General features: G+C 38.4%; 1 protein-coding gene across 1 annotated transcript in view; it reads left to right on the forward strand.

The window, feature by feature from the left end:
* LOC101740701 (uncharacterized) overlaps positions 1-18857 on the forward strand; it is a 186290-nt gene that overhangs the window by 113708 nt on the left and 53725 nt on the right. The window contains exon 25 of the mRNA XM_012696631.4: positions 17674-17876. Coding sequence (XP_012552085.2) covers positions 17674-17876 — 203 coding nt within the window. The remainder of the gene's footprint in view (positions 1-17673; positions 17877-18857) is intronic.

Genomic DNA, 18857 nt, shown 5'->3' on the forward strand with positions numbered 1-18857 from the left:
CTGCTAATAAGCAAGGTATGCTGAAGAAAGTCCAAAGGCAAAAGTCTAATGCGCTGGCCGGATCTGATACGCTTCTACCCTCAACATCTCGGTCCACGATGACATTGATGGACACAGCTGATCATAGAGTGAGCTAGCGAAAGATAATCCAAGAGAGACCACGACCCTCAGCATTGAGTACCATCGACACGAGCAGGAAGATGAATCAGTGATTGAAATTAGAAAATTTCGGCTTAATTTTACAAATTAAAATGAACCGTTCTCATCTATAGATTAATAAGTGTAATACAAGTATGAAATTTCCCACACTTATAGAGAATATAGAGAAGGAGTGGAATTTTAATATTTTTTTAAAATTATGCATCAAAATTCATCATATCAATAAAAAAATACATTACACACACTACCATGTATTTGACACACACACGCATGCATACTATTTGTTTATTGTCAAACTTTTCTTATTGCTTATTTAGTCTGTGGTCAAATTGAGAATAGATTAAATATTGTTTGTCTTTATTAATATTTATCTAAAGTGTAGTCTTGGGGAGATCTGTGATTATAGAAGTATATTAAATAGTCTTTGACCATATACTCATAATAGTGTTTAAACTTATAATTTCAATAAATTATAGTCGAATTTCGACTAGTAGGGAACCACTAGATTTAAAGTAAACGGGCAAATTACTAAACGCGCTTATTAAAACATTTGTGTTTCAATTCCAGCCGAAGTATTAATTGATTCTCGTCACAATAAAGATAGACAAGGTTCAATTCAAAGTTGATTCTCGTACTATCTATTTTAGTGCGGGCGAAGTGTTCGCGAACACACAATCAAATGTTTAGGTTAATGCTTGCCTATTTTTAATTTGGGTTCGGTTTCTTTCTTTTTATATTTCTATAGAGATTAATTTTTCACACCGCTTCTTCACCAGCTGCCTCGTTACAAACTCTAGCTGTTGTATGTGTGAAGGCTGTGAGAACACGCGTTGTTTTTGAGGATAAAGAGTTCAGAGAACTATTTTATTTGTAAACTTTAGTATAAATAGTGGTCGATATTTGACAGATGCCTGAATCTCGCTTACGACATTTTCAAGATGAGCTTGCATATATACAAGTTCTGAACAACAACATTCAGACCCAGACGCCGCCACCAAGCTTGGGACAAGAAGTCCAAATCCCAATTTTAGAATAGAACGTTTTTACCGGTGGTAGGACGTCGTGTTAGTCTGCACGGGTAGATACTATCGCCCAGCCTATTTCTGACGTGAAGCAGTAATGCATTTCGGTTTGAAGGTTGTTGTACTGTAAAACTGAGACCTTAGAATTCTTGTCTTAAGGTGTGTGGCGGCATTTGCGTTGTTACTGTCTATGGGTTCCGATAACCACTTAACTCCAGGCGACCCACCCATTTAAGGAATAACTAAATAAAAACCTGAATGGCGCAAAACGGCCTTGACACAAGAGATTTAAGGGTTCATTTTGTTCTAGCCGAAGATAAACGGTGGAATATTTCCCTCGTATTAGTGACAGGTAGTAGTTAGATACAGATTATGTTAAAATTACAGATTAGTTAGCTTAAATTGAATTACAGATTAATTAGCTTAGTACAGATTATATACGACACACAGACCCGGAAAATGCGCTGATAGGCATGATAAAGTAACTAAGAGTGTAGCTTCAAAATATCGATTACTAGTGGGTAGCATTTAAGATTACAGAGTAGAGTTAATAATGCACACACCCAAAAGTATCCACCAAAGTATTTTTTTGTATTGATACTCCATCGGTTTGCTATTATTAGTATTCCTGATGATATGAGTCGATCGGATAAACCGCTGAAATGTTGATGATACTGTAATAGAAAAATTAAATGGCATACCAATAACGATAATATTTTATCAAACTCTGTCTCAAGATAGATGAACAACCAGTGCGTGTGTGCACTTTATTGCACAACAATATAAGATCAAAAATACTATGCAATTGTCTTATCATTAAAGTCGACTATACAACTATAAATACTAGACAACTCATCATCATCAGCATGGTTCCAAGCCGTTTACGGCCACGGCGGCCAAAATTTTCTATTTAATAACTCAAAGCCAATGTCTGCGCTTCTCATGCGCCCTAATATGGCTATCGTAGCTTATATTGTTCTTAAACGAGTGCAAACAGAAGTTACACGTAAGAACATCATCCACGAAATTGTAAAAAATTATAGACAGCTATTAGACGGAGAAAAGCGTACTTATCGAATTGTTATATCCCTAGCCTGTATAGACCAATGCTTACCAAACACCTTACTCATCATAAGCCCTCTCACAGTGATTTCATGAGAACATACCAACCAGTCTCAGTTCGGGTCAGATATTCATTGAATTGAGACGTTTACCAATTTTCATCACTATCTCCAAATTATTTTATTATCATTAGTTATCTTCTATCTATATATGATATACAAATGAATTGCTGTTCGTTAGTCTCGCTAAAACTTGAGAATGGCTGGACCGATTTGGCTAATTTTGGTCTTGAATTATTTGCGGAAGTCCAGGGAAGGTTTAAAAGGTAGATAAATATGAAAATACTCGGAATTAAATAAAAAGAACAAGTTAGTTTTTCCTTTGATGTGTCCCCCCCGTCTTTGCCGTGAAGTTTATTTTATACAAAAGTCTAGGTCTTTTATTTATCGATTGAGGCACTACGAAGTCTGCCGGGTCAGCTAGTAAGAAATAAATATTGTGTAGTGTCGAATAAATCCTTTTTTTAAAAACAGTTCGGCCTTCTCACTACTAACAGAATGAAAAAAGTGAAAATAATTATATCGAAGTGTACGGTTGCTGATGCAAGGTAAAGGGTGTAAGCTGCCCTTTTTTTGCTTTATTAATATTTTATTTTTATTTTTTATTGCTTAGATGGGTGGACGAGCTCACAGCCCAACTGGTGTTAAGTGGTTACCGGAGTCCATAGACATCTACAATGTAAATGCGCCACCCACCTTGAGATATAAGTTCTAAGGTCTCAGTTTAGTTACAACGGGTGCCCCACCCTTTAAACCGAAACGCATTACTGCTTCACGGCAGAAATAGGCGGGGCGGGTAACCTACCCGCGCGGACTCACAAAAGGTCCTACCACCTACCTTCTTTACGAACTTAGCACGGGACCAGTTAACGTGGCGTGATTGTTAGTAAATATTTTTATTTATTTATTTATATGTATACGCGGAGAAAATATAGAAACCCTCGCGACAAAAACTTCTCGAAAATTTATATCGCCTCAGCTCGATTCGCCGTGCTATATATCATAACGTGATCGATGGCTGCTTGCAAAAGCTTTTATCTAAGGAGCTTTGTCCATTTGATCTCTCGGGCTTACGACGTTTAAATTGTATCATCCTTGGGATCGTTGGATTTTAGCCCAGAAGCTGGATCGTGGATTGCTTGGTCGCCTTAATAGCGGAAAAACGTGATAAAGTTCTTTGCGGATAAATTTGAGATTATCTTTATCATTTAAACCTACCGCACCAACATTTTTTTTTCTATGGCTTCGATGGGTGGACGTTGGGTATTCTATTTGACAGTTCAACACAATCTAGCTTTCCAGAACATATATCATGAAATACAGCCATGTCTTACATCTCACGTCTCTCAGCCACAGTTATGAGGCTGTGTTTTTGGCATGACTCAGTGTAGCCATCAATTTTTAATTTGCTTTTGAAATTCAAATATTTGACAAATTTAATTTGGAGACGCTCAAGGGAATGCTTGTGCGTCACGTATTGTTGATTCTAAACAGTACTGGAGTATTCGAGAATACTTCTGATATAAGCATAGTAAAGCACTTTTATGCAAGAAATGTCAGTGAAATCGCGCGTTACTCTTATTATGAAACCTAAGTTTTTGTAAGTCTTATTAACTATATATTCAAAGTGACTATTAAATGTAAGTTTTGAATCAAGATAAACCCCCAAATCTTTTACAGAATAAACTTTATTCAGACTTACGTTATTTAATTTAAAATTGTAATCAATGAGATTCTTACGTCTAGTGAACTGAATATGTGCACATTTTGCAACATTGACTGAGATACGGTTAGTTATGTAATATAGTGATAGTCTGTCTAGATCTTCCTGCAGTTTAATGCAATCCTCAATTGTATTAACCTTCATATAGATTTTAGTGTCATCGGCATATAGTAAAAGCTGAGCATGTCTAAAGCATAATAATTAAAAAACTGATTACTTTTAGTCGTCTACCCTCTCATTTTTGCAATAAATTCCTTGCTCGGAGACATATCCGTCTTCAAGCTTAAAAGAGTCCTCACAGCCTTAAGTCGGGCTATCGATATTCTACTTTAAATCCTCAGTTCTGAAGGTATAATTTTCAAGCAAAACTGATTTTAGTTAACTAACTTAACTAACTAACTAAACTTAACACGTCTAATGTAACTACAATTAGTGTAATAATTTTCTTTAAAATTCCTTTCAAGGCCCTGATTTTTGTCATACTAGAAGCACACACCGAAGCTATAATTTGATTCTGCGTATCCCATTATTGCAAAAATAAATGTAGATGAGATTTCGTAAAGAAATTTACTGAGTTTTTGTATGGAGAATATTTATATGAGCGCCCCCACCCGATTTGTATCTATAAAAGCTTATCCTGAAACTGTTGCTGGTGCGATTCAGGTTTTTTTTTAATTATATAACCACCCCACCCGAAAACATGGAACGCTTGGCTATAACGCGGGTGAAACAGGATATACACTTGTAGACTCAAAACACTTCAGTTACTAAATATGTAATTTATTCATTCATAAATTTTGCGCATTTATCTTTAACAATCTCTGACGAATTCTCCAAAACTTTTATATTATCTCCGTTCAAAATATTTGAGACTAGATGACCCGACAGACTTCGTAGTGCCTCAATCGATAACTTATAAAATAAACTTAAAACAAACAAAAGGAATCCGTCCGACGGGGGACACATCAAAGGAAAAACAAAATTGTTATTTTTATTTGATTCCGAACATTTTCATATTTATCTAACCTTTTAAACATTCTCTGGACCTCCACAAATAATTCAAGACCAAAATTAGCCAAATCGATCCAGCCGTTCTCGAGTTTTTAGCGAGACTAACGAACAGCAATTCATTTTTATATATATACCTAATCAATTCATAAGCTGTGCTGTAAAAATTATTTGATGGTACTCAAACGATTGTTGGAAAATCGTACATTTTATTTTTCCAAGTGAATTTCTTTTTACGAAGTTGAACGAACCGAACCAATGTATTATTTAAGTGGTATCGACTGTACGAACGAATTATGGCGAAATGTAAGGAGAACAGTAAGGTATCTTTAGGTTGACCACAATATTTTGTTTGTTTTTAAAAAGGGTGATGAGCTGAGATTCAGCAGGGAAGATGTCGTGATTGCTCATGGACAATGCTTTATTAATGCATGCATTAGCATACTGTATCTTTAATTAATCTTGTAACACACGAATACGCTGACATTAGGTCACTGGTCAATTGGTCTTATTTGTAATCTTAAGGCTAGTTTCGTCATGTTAGTGACTGCTATGTTTTCCCGTGATATAATCAAATTAAACTACATTCAAATGTGATTATAAGTAATAGTTTTTTAAATTATTTTATTATTTTTTTGTTTTAACTACATAGTTTGAAATATAGAATTTTATAACCATTGCTGAATTTAAATTGGTATGCTGTTAAAAGTTGTAATGCAAATAATGACATTTAGTTAAAGACATTAACAATGAAAACAAACTTCACGCATGCAAAATTGCAAAGGGTGACTTGACTTTGTTTGCCCGAAAAATTAAGACTTTAAGATCATGTACGATCGAGTGAGAGTGCATTACTGTTCTCTTTACACTGTGTACAACAACGCCCACTCTAAAAGGTATGCGCTTCAATGCATCGCAATCGAGTGCAGTCATGTACATAAATGATCTGTCGTGTTTTAATAATTCGTTATTTTTAGAATCGATTTCGCAAAACCATTCGATTGTTTGTAAATCGAATTTTAATTGAATCTCGTTTTGTTTTTTTTACACTCGTTCGATATTTAAAATCGGAAAGTTTTTGTAGAGAAAATGATGGCAATGATTCGTTGGCTTTTAATTAAGTCGTCGTGGCCTAAAGGATAATACGTCCGGTACATTCGTATGTAGCGATGCCACGGTGTTCGAATCCCGCAAGCGGGTACCAATTTTTCTAATGAAATGCGTACTCAACAAATGTTCACGATTGACTTCCACGGTGAAGGAATAACATAGTGCAAAAATCAAACCCGCAAAATTATCGTTATTACTGGTGGTAGGACCTCTTGTGAGTCCGCACGGGTAGGTACCACCACCCCCGCTTATTTCTGAAGTGAAGCACTAATGCGTTTTGGTTTGAAGGGTGGGGCAGCCGTTGTAACTAACTATACTGAGATCTTGAAACTTACATCTCAAGGTCGGTGGCGCATTTACGTTGTAGATGTCTATGGGCTCCAGTAACCATTTAACACCAGGTGGGCTGTGAGCTCGTCCACCCATGTAAGCAATAAAAAAAAATCAGCTAATGATTCCTGATAAATACAAATTTTCCTTCTATCTGCTCATTCGCTAATTCCTGTCTTTAATAGCTTCCGATATGGTGGTAACTCAGCTGTTCAAGACCTCAAACGCATGTCTTAATGTTTGCAGCATTGTGTCTATTGGCTCCACTACCACCTTCATACTAAGCTCATTATCCAGACCCTACTGCTGATGTACGAAAACCGAGTGAGACGCATTAAAAAGCTCTGGTTCTAAAGTTGAAAGTTTTCCCTGTTCTCGCTACTCAAGCTTTCGTTTCGCACTTTTAACGATGTAAAAATGTTCGCGGCGCGTACGAAGCTATTTTCATTTTTGTAATAAAGCTTTCGTCTCCGCGCGTGCTTTTGGTTTGTTTTCTGTTCAAAATAAATACGGCGGTAGTTTTTTTAGATAATTTAGTTTTTACCAGCACGAGTATGGTTTTTGCGAAAATTGTGTACATCTTTGGTTTTTTTTTATTGCTTAAATGGGTAGGCGAACTCACAGCCCACCTGGTGTAAAGTGGTTACCGGAGCCTATAGACATCTACAACGTAAATGCCGCCACCCACCTTGAGATATGAGTTCTAAGATCTCAGTATAGTTACAACGGCTGCCCCACCCTTTAAACCGAAACGCATTACTGCTTCACGGAAGAAATAGGCAGGGTGGTGGTACTTACCCTTGCGGACTCACGAGAGGTCCTACCACCAGTAAAAAATGGAAGGAGAAAACATGTTGCGTCGACCCCAGGTGACTGGGAGAAGGGCAGGATAATGATGATAGAGCAATTTTGAAGGCAAAGCTATGCGATATATTATTTGTATTTTCTTTATCAATCAGCGGACATGAGCTAGGTTCGTGATAAACTAACAATGGACTAGCGTATTATTCTTCCTATTCGTACACTCTTGACAGAGTGGTCGTGGTCATGCATCAGTCGGATCCAGCGATACCGATGCTCTCGCGATGCGACGCCATGTGGCACGATGTTTCGCAGAGTGAGAGCAAACATTTATGTTGGAGTGAGTCACAGATTTTATGAGGTCGGTCCATCGTGTTGGAGATCGTCCGCGAGATCTTTTGCCCTCGACTTTCCCTTGCACCACCAACCGCTCAATGGAGTCCTCATTACAAGATTAGCGCATTATAAGATTAGTAAAATCTAGAAAATAAATATTTGTCACGATTTATTGTTAGTTTTCCGTATTTATGCACAAAGAGGACAGTTAGCCAAGCAGAGTAAATTAAAATCCCTAATAGTGAAGCTGTTATAACCCTACGTTAGTCCATACCCGATCCTGTAGACCGAACGGTAAACAGTCGACGTCGCCCAAAACACGTCATTACGGATCCTCCCGATCCACTAACGGTGCTTTTAGGTACCACCAGCACCGGTCGCCATCCTCGTCGAACCCGTCGCTTGCGACGAAGGGCTCGACGAGCGAATTAACCCGTAGACACAGCCCACTGAGTTTCTCGCCAGATCTTCTCAGTGGGTCGCGTTTCCGATCCGGTGGTAGATTCTGCGAAGCACTGCTCTTGCTAGGGCCAGTGTTAGCAACACTCCGGTTTGAGCCCCGTGAGCTCACCTACACGTTAGGGCGAAGCTGATATTATAGCCTCTCAAGGCTATCAGCATAGGTAGGAAAAAAACCTACGTTAAAACTTCATAATGTAACGCAATTAGTTAAAAGAGACTCGAAATTTTGTTGAAAAGTTTTCATCCGAGTGTGAGCTTTATGTATAGTATCTTTATGTATGCATATTAAATAAAATATTGACGGCAGTTAGGACAATATGTAAATGTCGACGAATAACAATACAGTCGTCTGCGATCACGGAAACTATAATCCATTCGAAACTTCGGAGATAATAAATGCGAGATCATAATTTAATAGCAGTTTTAATTGTGTTTTGTACAATTAACATTTTTCGTTTATCGTCTAAATTTCCGGTTCCTTGCATCGGAGTCGGTCATGTTGTAGGCGATATTCAATTGCCGTTTTTAATAACGTTCCTTTAATTTCTAACGTTTAGGGTCTAGTGTCTCGGAATCTCGTTAAATTTTATGAAATTTGAATTTTTTGTTTGAGCGGAAAAAAACCTAAAAAAATGGGAAAAAGAAATTGTTGACGCTAAACCTTTTGTTGTAGTTTTGCTGTGGCCTATGTCAAAATGCGACTGTAAGAGTTAAGCAGTAAGCACGTCTATCTTCGGTGACAAAAACACCTATAGTCTTTAAGCAATCTTCTGTGTGTACATAATCTGTACGCAAAAATACTTTTTAGTTCAAAAGCCTACAAAATGTTTTTTGAGAAATTTTGTCGTCGACTGTACCGCATTACATAGGATAAAGTGAGCTCGGATAAGCAGCTTTTGTATCCAATATCGGCACGGGCTTAAAGGTTATTTGAGCGCTGTTTATCAGTGTGTTTGAGCCGATTTATTTATAAAGCTTCCACCTATAGATACGCTGTTTCAACATCGAGATTTGGAATCGTTCCCGGAAACAAAAACGGTTGTGCTAGTACTGGTGAACAAACATTAGATTAAATATTATTTTAGCATGTATTTTTTTATGTACGCAACACTATAAGTTTATCCATACTACCTGGAGCCACTGCGTTCATCCACAGAGCGTTTCCAGAGATCTTTTTTGCCACGTATCATTCGGCTTTGGAATGAGCTCCCGTCCAGGGTGTTTCTCGAGCGCTGTGACACGTCCTTCTTCAAATGAGACTTATGGAGAGTACTTAACGGTAGGCAACGGCTCGGCTCTGCCCCTGGCATTGCTGACTTCCATCGGTGACGATAGCCACTCACCATCAAGTGGGCCGTATGCTCGTCCGCCTACAAGGGCAATAAAAAAATAAAAAAGTGAGCGCCTCCCGTTTTATTATGTTGTCGTGAGCTGTTCTTTAAACGCAATGTTTTTGTGACGTCATTTGAGGCCAAATTTACGGCGAGATAGCTTTTGATTATTAAAAACCGATTAGCAACATGTGTCATCGTATTTTGCGATTGCGTTATATGACAGCTAGTTTTCGATTATACCTTTACTGAATATGAACTCATAAAAGCAAAAGTTGTTTAGATCCATCTTGAGATATTGAAAAGCGTTTTTTTAACATGCTTTTATTAGTTTGGTATGTATGTATGTTTGCTTTCTGTATTATAATCTTAAATGAATGGCTCCGATGCAAAATACGTCGGCAAATATCACGTTCTTACGGATCCATCAGATCCAATAACTCTTGCATTAGACGCTTTCAGCTCTAACACTCTTAGACTAAGACCTGGCTTTGGGTCCCCGGTTTCGTCCAGCTCCGGGCCCTGTGAGGAGGCAGTCTCCTCCCGGTGATGGTCATATCTATATACCTAGTCAGGTCATAAATTCTGTCACATGTTTAATGTAAAATAATTGAAACAAGTTTATTCATTATGTAACCATTCATATACCAAAATGAACTTAACAAAACATAGATTCTTATGACACTAAAGTTTATTCAAAATTACCTCCGTGATTTTGAATACAGGCCTTCAATCTGCGCGACCAGTCGTCTATCGCAGCACGAACGAGGTCCATGTCAATATCGGCGGCTGCCTTAATCAAGGATGTCTTGAGTGACTCTAAATTGGGATGAGGCTTTGAGCACGCCTTTTCCTCCAAGTGGTGCCATATCTTGTAATCTAACGGATTCAAATCTGGACTGGAGGAGGGCCAGTCTTCGTGCCGGATGAAGTCGATTTCACGCGCCGCCAGCCAGTCTTGTGTGCTCTTCGCTCTATGAGCTGGCGCGGAATCTTGTTGAAATACCCAGTGCCTGTTATTGAACATGGTATGAGAAACAGGTTCCACAAGGTTCGTCAGGACTGTATTTTGATACACAACTTCATTCGTTTTTACACCTTTCTCACAAAAATGTACCTCTGTTAAGCCCCAATAAGAAACTCCCAACCATACCATGAGCGAGGATGGAAAATGACCTCGTTGGACACGCGGAATACGGTTGCTCGCTTCTTCACTACTGTGTGCGTACACCTTATCATTTTGTTTGTTGTAGCTCTCTTCTACGGTAAAAAGGGGATTGCCCACTCTCCATAGTGTGCTAGGCCCAAGGTGGACATCAAATATTACTATAAAAATGTACTGATTCAAATTCTTAAATGTATTGGATATCTAAAAAATATATTGAAATTGACGCCACTATTATAAAAAATATAATAAAAATAAAAACTCGTTTTGAGGTTAATTTTCTATATAAATAAGTGTCGGATTGTGAGATACTTCAAGAACTTTCCTTTTCTTAATGTTTAAGATGTTCCTAATGTATTTTTATCCAATAGGGTATAAAAACACACTTAATTCTTTAAATATCTATATTTTCTTCATCTTCATACACAATTAGTATCATCTAAAAATAGCAAAGGAGAGCATATACACGGTTTTAAATCTCGGTCAGGGTAAAACCACAATTCACACAATGTTTTTTAGTCGTAGTATGAAACGTTATTGATAAAAGTAAAATAAATCGAAGAAAAATCAAAACACATCCATTTTGTACGCAAGCACAACACCACAAGCAGCAAGCGAAGTATCAGTCAGTCAGATTAAATTCAGTGTTGTCAGTATAAAGAAAAATAATTACATGAAATTCATATATCGATTATTTTTTTAAATAACCGATAATTGCTTTATATCTTAATCTTTTTTTTACGAGTACACATTATTTTTTATGTTTTTGTTTTAGTTGTACATATTTAAATAACAATACTAGTAAAGTTTTTTTTATTGCTTAGATGGGTGGGCGAGCTCACAGCCATCCTGGTGTTGCTAAGTGGTTACTCGAGCCCACATACATCTACAACGTAAATGCGCCACCCACCTTGAGATATAAGTTCTAAGGTCTCAAGTATAGTTACAAGTTAAAGTCCAATGGGTATGTCTTCGATGTTATTTTATGTGCATAAAATCCATTAAAATCGTTTGATTAATGATAATACTTAAAATGATTTATTTATATGTTTTATTTATATACTCAAAATATTTACTTCATACGTAAAAGGATTTGAAGCTGGCAATATTTTTCCCGCAAAAATAAAAATCCTTGTTTTTTCAATAGAGTTACTTTTTTTAAACTACTTATTGTAAACTATAGTGGCGCGTATTTGCAAGAAAGTAAATGCATATTTATTTATGACAAAATTAATGCACTAAGTATTTTTTCTATAATCTATTGTCCGCTTTGGGCCTAAAATGGGCCATCCCCTTTTTTCATCCAAAAAAATAATTTCCCGATATTTTTTTCCCGCGTACCGCTTCAACAAAGCGCGGCATCTCTTCAGTCTCAAGTCCATTAGACGAGCATTCAAACGATGTCCTGTTTTTCTTCGATATGCCCGAAGCCCTAAGTCTTCATTTAACATCCTTTTCACCGTGGTTCTGCTTAACCCCATCTGAAGGGCCAACAGTTTCTGCTTACGTTTGGGATTTCTTTGAATTCGCGCCTTCACAGCTTTTATTACTGCTGGAGTCCTAACAGACCGAGGGCGACCACTTCTTGACCTGTCATCTACACTAGAGTCTTCATTGTATCGTTTGATGGTACGATAAACGAATCTTTTGGTTATATTCAAATTTTTCAGTATGTTAAAAATTTGAATTGGCGCGTAACCGCAACGATGCAACGCAATAACTGCAACACGGTCTTCTTTAAGCGTCCACTCCATATTTAAAAATGAGTAAATTTCTAAAAGTATACATTTTTATTTTCATGAACAATTCGAAATTCGAATTCAATAAACTTTTTTGTGGCCAGCATTCTAAAAGAAAAGTTTTTACTGTGTGACAATACTTATGACCTGACTAGTTATATATATAAATGAATTGCTGTTCGTAAGTCTCGCTAAAACTCGAGAACGGCTGGACCGATTTGGCAAATTTTGGTCTTGAATTATTTGTGGAAGTCCAGAGAAGGTTTAAAAGGTAGATAAATATGAAAATGCCCGGAATTAAATAAAAATAACAATTTTGTTTTCCCTTTGATGTGTTCCCGTCGGACGGATTCCTTTCGTCTGTTTTAAGTTTATTTTATACAAAAGTTTGGGTCTTTTAATTCTCGATTGAGGCACTACGAAATCTGCCGGGTGCCGACTAGTCTAACAAATAAAGTAATTTAAGGTTTTATGGTATGTATCGGGCAAAATTACGCAAGAAATGCAAAATTACCAATTTTATGGGCGCTTGTACTCCCATAACGGTGACGTATGGTACATAGGAATCCCTTTAAAGCGCCATAGCTGAATAAACGGGCTGCCTCAAGACAATTAATGGGCGGTTATTTATGGGACAATAAAGAATTCCTCAAGTACGCCACGCGATATTAGGGTGCTTTAGGGTATTTTACTGGTGGTAGGACGTATTGTGAGTCCGCACGGGTAGGTAACACCATCCTGCCTATTTCTGCCGTGAAGCAGTAATGCGTTTCGGTTTGAAGGGCGGGGCAGACCGTGTACTTTTAAAACGGAGACCATACAACTCATGTCTTGAGGTGGTAGGAACTCTTGTGAGTCCGCGCGGGTGGGTACCACCACCCTGCCTATTTCTGCCGTGAAGCAGTAATGCGTTTCGGTTTGAAGGGTGGGGCAGCCGTTGTAACTAAACCTGAGACCTTAGAACTTATATCTCAAGGTCGGTGGCGCATTTACGTTGTGGATGTCTATGCTCCAGTAACCACTTAACACCACGTGGGCTGTGAGCTCGTCCACTCATCTAAGCTATAAAAAAAGAAGCATTTTAACACTTTTTATCAAACGTACACACTAAATATTACTAATTACTTTGCATATTTCACTTCGAAGGTCGGATTCTAAAAAAAGCCCAGTTGCAGATGCATAGATAGATTAATTAGGGAATATTACTAATCGATGTAGTAAACGCTATCTCGGAATTCGACCGCAGTTTTGTTTTCACTCACGCCCGATCTTGTTATTGAGAGGAATCAATTGATTAAGATTAAGATTTGCATTTTCAAAAAGGCAATGATTAACATTTTCCACAATCGGAATTTTTTACTGTGAATACACGTCGGATAATTGAGCGTCTTGTGAAGCAGTAATGACTTTTGTTTTGAAAGGTAGGGCAGCCGTTGTAACTATCCTGAGTCTTAGAACTCATACTCATACTCTTGGCGGTAGTTTTTTTTGACGTTCAACAAGTATGTTCTTTCATTTATGTTGAATAAATTTTCTTGATGATTGATTGATTTGATTGATATCTCAAGGTGGGTAGCGGCATTTGCGTTGTAGATGTCTATGGGCTCCACTAACCGTTTAACACCAGATAGGCCGTGAGCTCGTCCACACGCTTAAGCAATAACAAAAAAAAAGATCAAATAATTAAGATCACACAGAGATAAATTTCTGCCAACGCCATCGAGATGAATCGTGTTTTATCTCCGCATCCGCCGAAGGTTGACGACGTTGATGAATAACGTTCTTGACCTGGATATTTAGGCTGAATAAAATAATTTCAGGTCTCCGGTCGGACTATATCATAAATGTATATTCGAGTTTTATAGCTTCATTAAGATCTAAACACATCGGGTATTAAGCATACTGTCTGTTTGTACATGACCTGTTCTTCTTTTTCATCGTTCCCTTATTTAGGACAGTGACCATACATAATCTATATATCGACGTTTGAAAGGCAAACGTGACTAAGCGACAATAACTGCTTTGTACATAAATGATAGGCAATAATAATATTCGATGCGCAAAAAAAAAAAATTATTTCTAGGTCTATTAAAATCATTTCAATCCTACAGCTACTAGCTAGATTCTACTACAGCTAGATTCGTTAAAATAATTTTTTTTTCAGGTATTTCAACTTTAAATTAGTCTACTGTAAAGTTCACGCATTGTCGCTTAGTCACGTTTGCCTTTCAAGCGTCGATATTAATAGGTGAAGCAAAAACTTTGTAGCTTTTTTAAGAAAATTGCGCGGACGGACGATTATGAAATTTCCCACACTTACAGAGAATACAGAGGACGGGTGCACAATGCTATTTTTTTTTTTAATTATGCATAAAACATACATTAAATCAATAAAAAAACATTACACACACTACCACGTTTGAAGTCGTCGTGGCCTAAAAGATAAGACGTCCGGTGCATTCGTGTTGAAGCGATGCACCGGTGTTCGAATCCCGCAGGCGGGTACCAATTTTTCTAATGAAATACGTACTCAACAAATGTTCACGATTGACTTCCACGGTGAAGGAATAACATCGTGTAATAAAAGTGAAACCCGCAAAATTATAATTTGCGTAATTACTGGTGGTAGGACCTGTTGTGAGTCCGCGCGGGTAGGTACCACCGCCGTGCCTATTTCTGCCGCGAAGCAGTAATGCGTTTCGGTTTGAAGGGTGGGGCAGCCGTTGTAACTATACTGAGACCTTACAACTTATATCTCAAGGTGGGTGGCGCATTTACGTTGTAGATGTCTATGGGCTCAGGGCATCAGGTGGGCTGTGAGCTCGTCCAACCATCTAAGCAATAAAAAAAAAAATTGACACACACACATATATATATAATTATACTATTTGTTTATCGTCAATTGTCAAATTTTTGTTAATGTTTAAAGTCTGTGGTCAAATTCCGAATAATTTTTTTTTTTTTCTTTACTGTTATTTATTTATCTATAGCGTAAGTTTTGGCGAAACCTGTGACTATATTATAGAAATATACGAGTAATAGTATTTGACAATAGAACCTTAATAATGTTTAAACGTACAATTTCAATTAATATTATAGTCGAATTTCGACTACTACCGGACCACTAGTCTCCCTAATTTGTCAGCGTTCTATTCACCTACTTCAAGAAGTCCAATGAAATTTTACTTTATTAGATTGGATTTTACTTTTTGATTAAGTGGTTACGGAAGTTATCGGTGTCAAATCGTGATCGCTGTGGCCCAGAATGAGGTTTAACTCTTATGTTATCTCTCACTGCTTCACGGCAGAAACAGACTGGCAGTGTTACCTAACCGTGCGAGCTCTTGAGATCATCTTATCACCAGTAATTATGTGTTTTATTTATTTATTGCTTAGATGGGTGGACGAGCTTACAGCCCATCTGGTGTTAAGTGGTTACTGGAGCCCATAGACATCTATAACGTAAATGCGCCACACACCTTGAGATATAGGTTCTAAGGTCTCAGTACTGCTTCACGGCAGAAATAGGCAGGGCGTTGGTACCTACCCGCGCGGACTCACAAGAGGTCTTACCACCAGTAGCTGCTGACGTGCTGATGCGTGAGAGCATGTCTTAAGTATTTTATTACAAAAATTGGTATCAAGATTTGAATACTGGCACATCGCTTCTATTCTTTAGGCCACGACGAGTTAGATGTAGGTTTTATAGCATCCGTGCTACTTGTGGTGAACTCTGTATTAGGCAATGTGCATCTCAGTTTGTAGATTAGGTTGTAACTGTATTTAACAGCGTTGTTTAGACTTTAAGTTTATTAATGGCGTACCTCAATGCGTCTTTGGACTCGCAAAGGGACTATCCTTTGTTAATACGCTTTTATTAACTTCAGACGTATGTATGTTAGTAACGGAATCACTGAACATGATTTTGATCCCCTTCAAAACGTCGGATTAACTCGAAATTTGGTATACTTATTAAGGACCGATGACAATTCAATATTTAACAAAAAAATTTAAAAAAATGAAATTCAATTAAAAATTAAAAAATAAATAATAGTTGAAAAAAACTAACAAAATACGCTTTTATAGAAATGTAAAAAAGCGTGGGGTGCTTTTCAGGATATTACCAAAATAATCCTTCTACTTTATATATGTTCATAAAATATTTATAACTACTGATACCATGCACCCTACGCTTTTTTTACAATAAAATCATTTTTTCTTACACAATTTTTAATTCAAATTTAATAAAAAAAAATTATATTTTTTTGTTGGATTTTCTATAAAAGCGTATTTTGTTAGTTTTTTTAAAGTATTATTCAATTATTAACCCTACCTAATCACTATTAGGATAAGGAGCTGTTGCAATATAATGACGATCCGGGATACTATGCAAAAATTACGGGAACACAAAAAAAAATATGGCTGTCTACTGCTTATAATTTTAAAAACTTTTAATTTCATGGTGTTTTTCATACACTTCCCGGTTTCTAATATAATTTTGGGCTTGGTCCAAGGGAAATGTGAACGACCAATTAGTAGTTTAGGTGCTTGCGGAAAATATGATAAAGAAAAAAATTTATTATCATAATTATGACGTGTTTTGGGTTATCTCATTTGAGATACGTTCTTAGAAAATGGTTGGGCTGTGCATACGCGTCCGATATTGCTGACGCTGACTTTTGTTCGTTCTCGGCAAAAAATGTAAAAAGAAATACCATCGCAGATCGCACCAAATGTTTTTATAAAGTGGCACAAAGCATGATGCGATTCGATTGATGATTTTCATTTTTTCAATTCATGATTCTTCGATGCGCCATGTTGACAATGCCTACAAAATATACTATGGTTCCATACTTTGTCTACTAAATATTGAATTTAAGGCTTTGAAACACATACGCAGAAGCAGATATACGATATTGTTACCACAATGCAATTAGACGACTGTCTATATTTATACTGTGGTGCCTTCAGATATATCACAACGATGAAACTGTCATCAGCCTTGTGAGAAAAGATCTAAGTCAAAAGTGGTAATACATGACAGCTGTGATATCCTTCATCGCAGAAAGAATTACTGCCGAGAGCTTTTGCTCTTACTACGCGCGGACTCCTACCAATCCTTCTCATCATTAATCGACACGTCTATATTCCAAAGTCATGGATCTGGTGTTTCGCGCGCGTTGTTCATATGAAAATTCGATATTGACCAATACAGGTTTCGGTAGGCAGCGGCTTGGCTCTGCCCCTGGCATTGCTGAAGTCCATGGGCGACGGTAACCACTCACCATCAGGTGGGCTGTGTGCTCGTCTGCCTGCAAGGGTCAAAAAAATAATAATACGTAAATTTCGTTTTTCGATCTTTCCAGATAAAATCCGTAAGAAGTACGCATCGCTCGGGGACAATGTCGTGGTCGTGAGGCTGGAGCGCTCGCCGAAGGCTGGACTCGGTCTCAGTCTAGCCGGTCACAGGGATAGGAGCAGAATGGCGGTGTTCATCTGTGGGCTTCACCCAGCCGGAGCAGCCGCCAAGGCCACACCCGCTGTTAAAGTTGGAGACGAGATCCTAGAGGTAAGCTTTTGTTAGAGCATGAGCTATAGGTTTTTGAAGTGAAACTTCTTTAGAATCGTTGTGATTTCAAACTCGATTTAACGAAATGAAACGAAACGAAAAAATAAGTGTGCCGCGATTGGCTTGCCGAAGCGGCTTCGAGCGGCGCCGACAAATCACGAAGCGCTCCATACGGTCTCGCGTCCCCGACTAGTTCAGTGTGTTTTTGACATCTGTGACGTGCACGCTGTCGTGGCTCTCGGAGCTCCCTGAGATACTTTTATTTCTATTTAGTGTGTTATCAACAAATGTCGCTGCACGTAAATTCAACAATTCGTGAATCGCGGTGACGAGATGTTACACAGTTGATAGGCGTTCTCGTGTTTCTCTTGCTAATTCATACTTACTACATGGCCTACGTCATCAGGTTTGAGCCCTGTGAGCTAACCTACTAGTTAAGGCGATGCTAATATAGCCTCTCAAGGCTATAGATAGAAAAAAAAAATACCTGGCGTAGGGAATACCGTGATTCTCGCGGACTGGGTGGGCCGCGACCGCGGATGCCTCACCTTCCGGCTAACGCAGATGCTTACCGGCCATGGTTGTTTCGGCCGGTACTTGCACAAGATAGCCGGAAGGGAACCGACGGCGCAGTGCCACCACTGCGCGGACCGCGACGAGGAAGACACAGCGGAACACACATTGGCGCGTTGCTCTGGATTTGACGAGCAACGCGCCGCCCTCGTCGCGGTCATAGGAGAGGACCTCTCGCTGCCGCGCGTCGTGGTTACGATGCTCGGCAGCGACGCGTCCTGGAAGGCGATGCTCGACTTCTGCGAGTCCACCATCTCGCAGAAGGAGGCGGCGGAGCGAGAGAGGGAGAGCTCTTCCCTTTCCGCACCGATCCGTCGCCGTCGAGCCGGGGGCCGGAGGCGGGAATACGCCCGTACGTCCCGGCCCCTGTAGGTGGCGGCCTCCCCCCGGTGAAGGTCAAGGGGCGAC

The sequence above is a fragment of the Bombyx mori genome, chromosome 28, assembly GCF_030269925.1.
Source record: "Bombyx mori chromosome 28, ASM3026992v2".
NCBI lineage: Eukaryota > Metazoa > Arthropoda > Insecta > Lepidoptera > Bombycidae > Bombyx > Bombyx mori.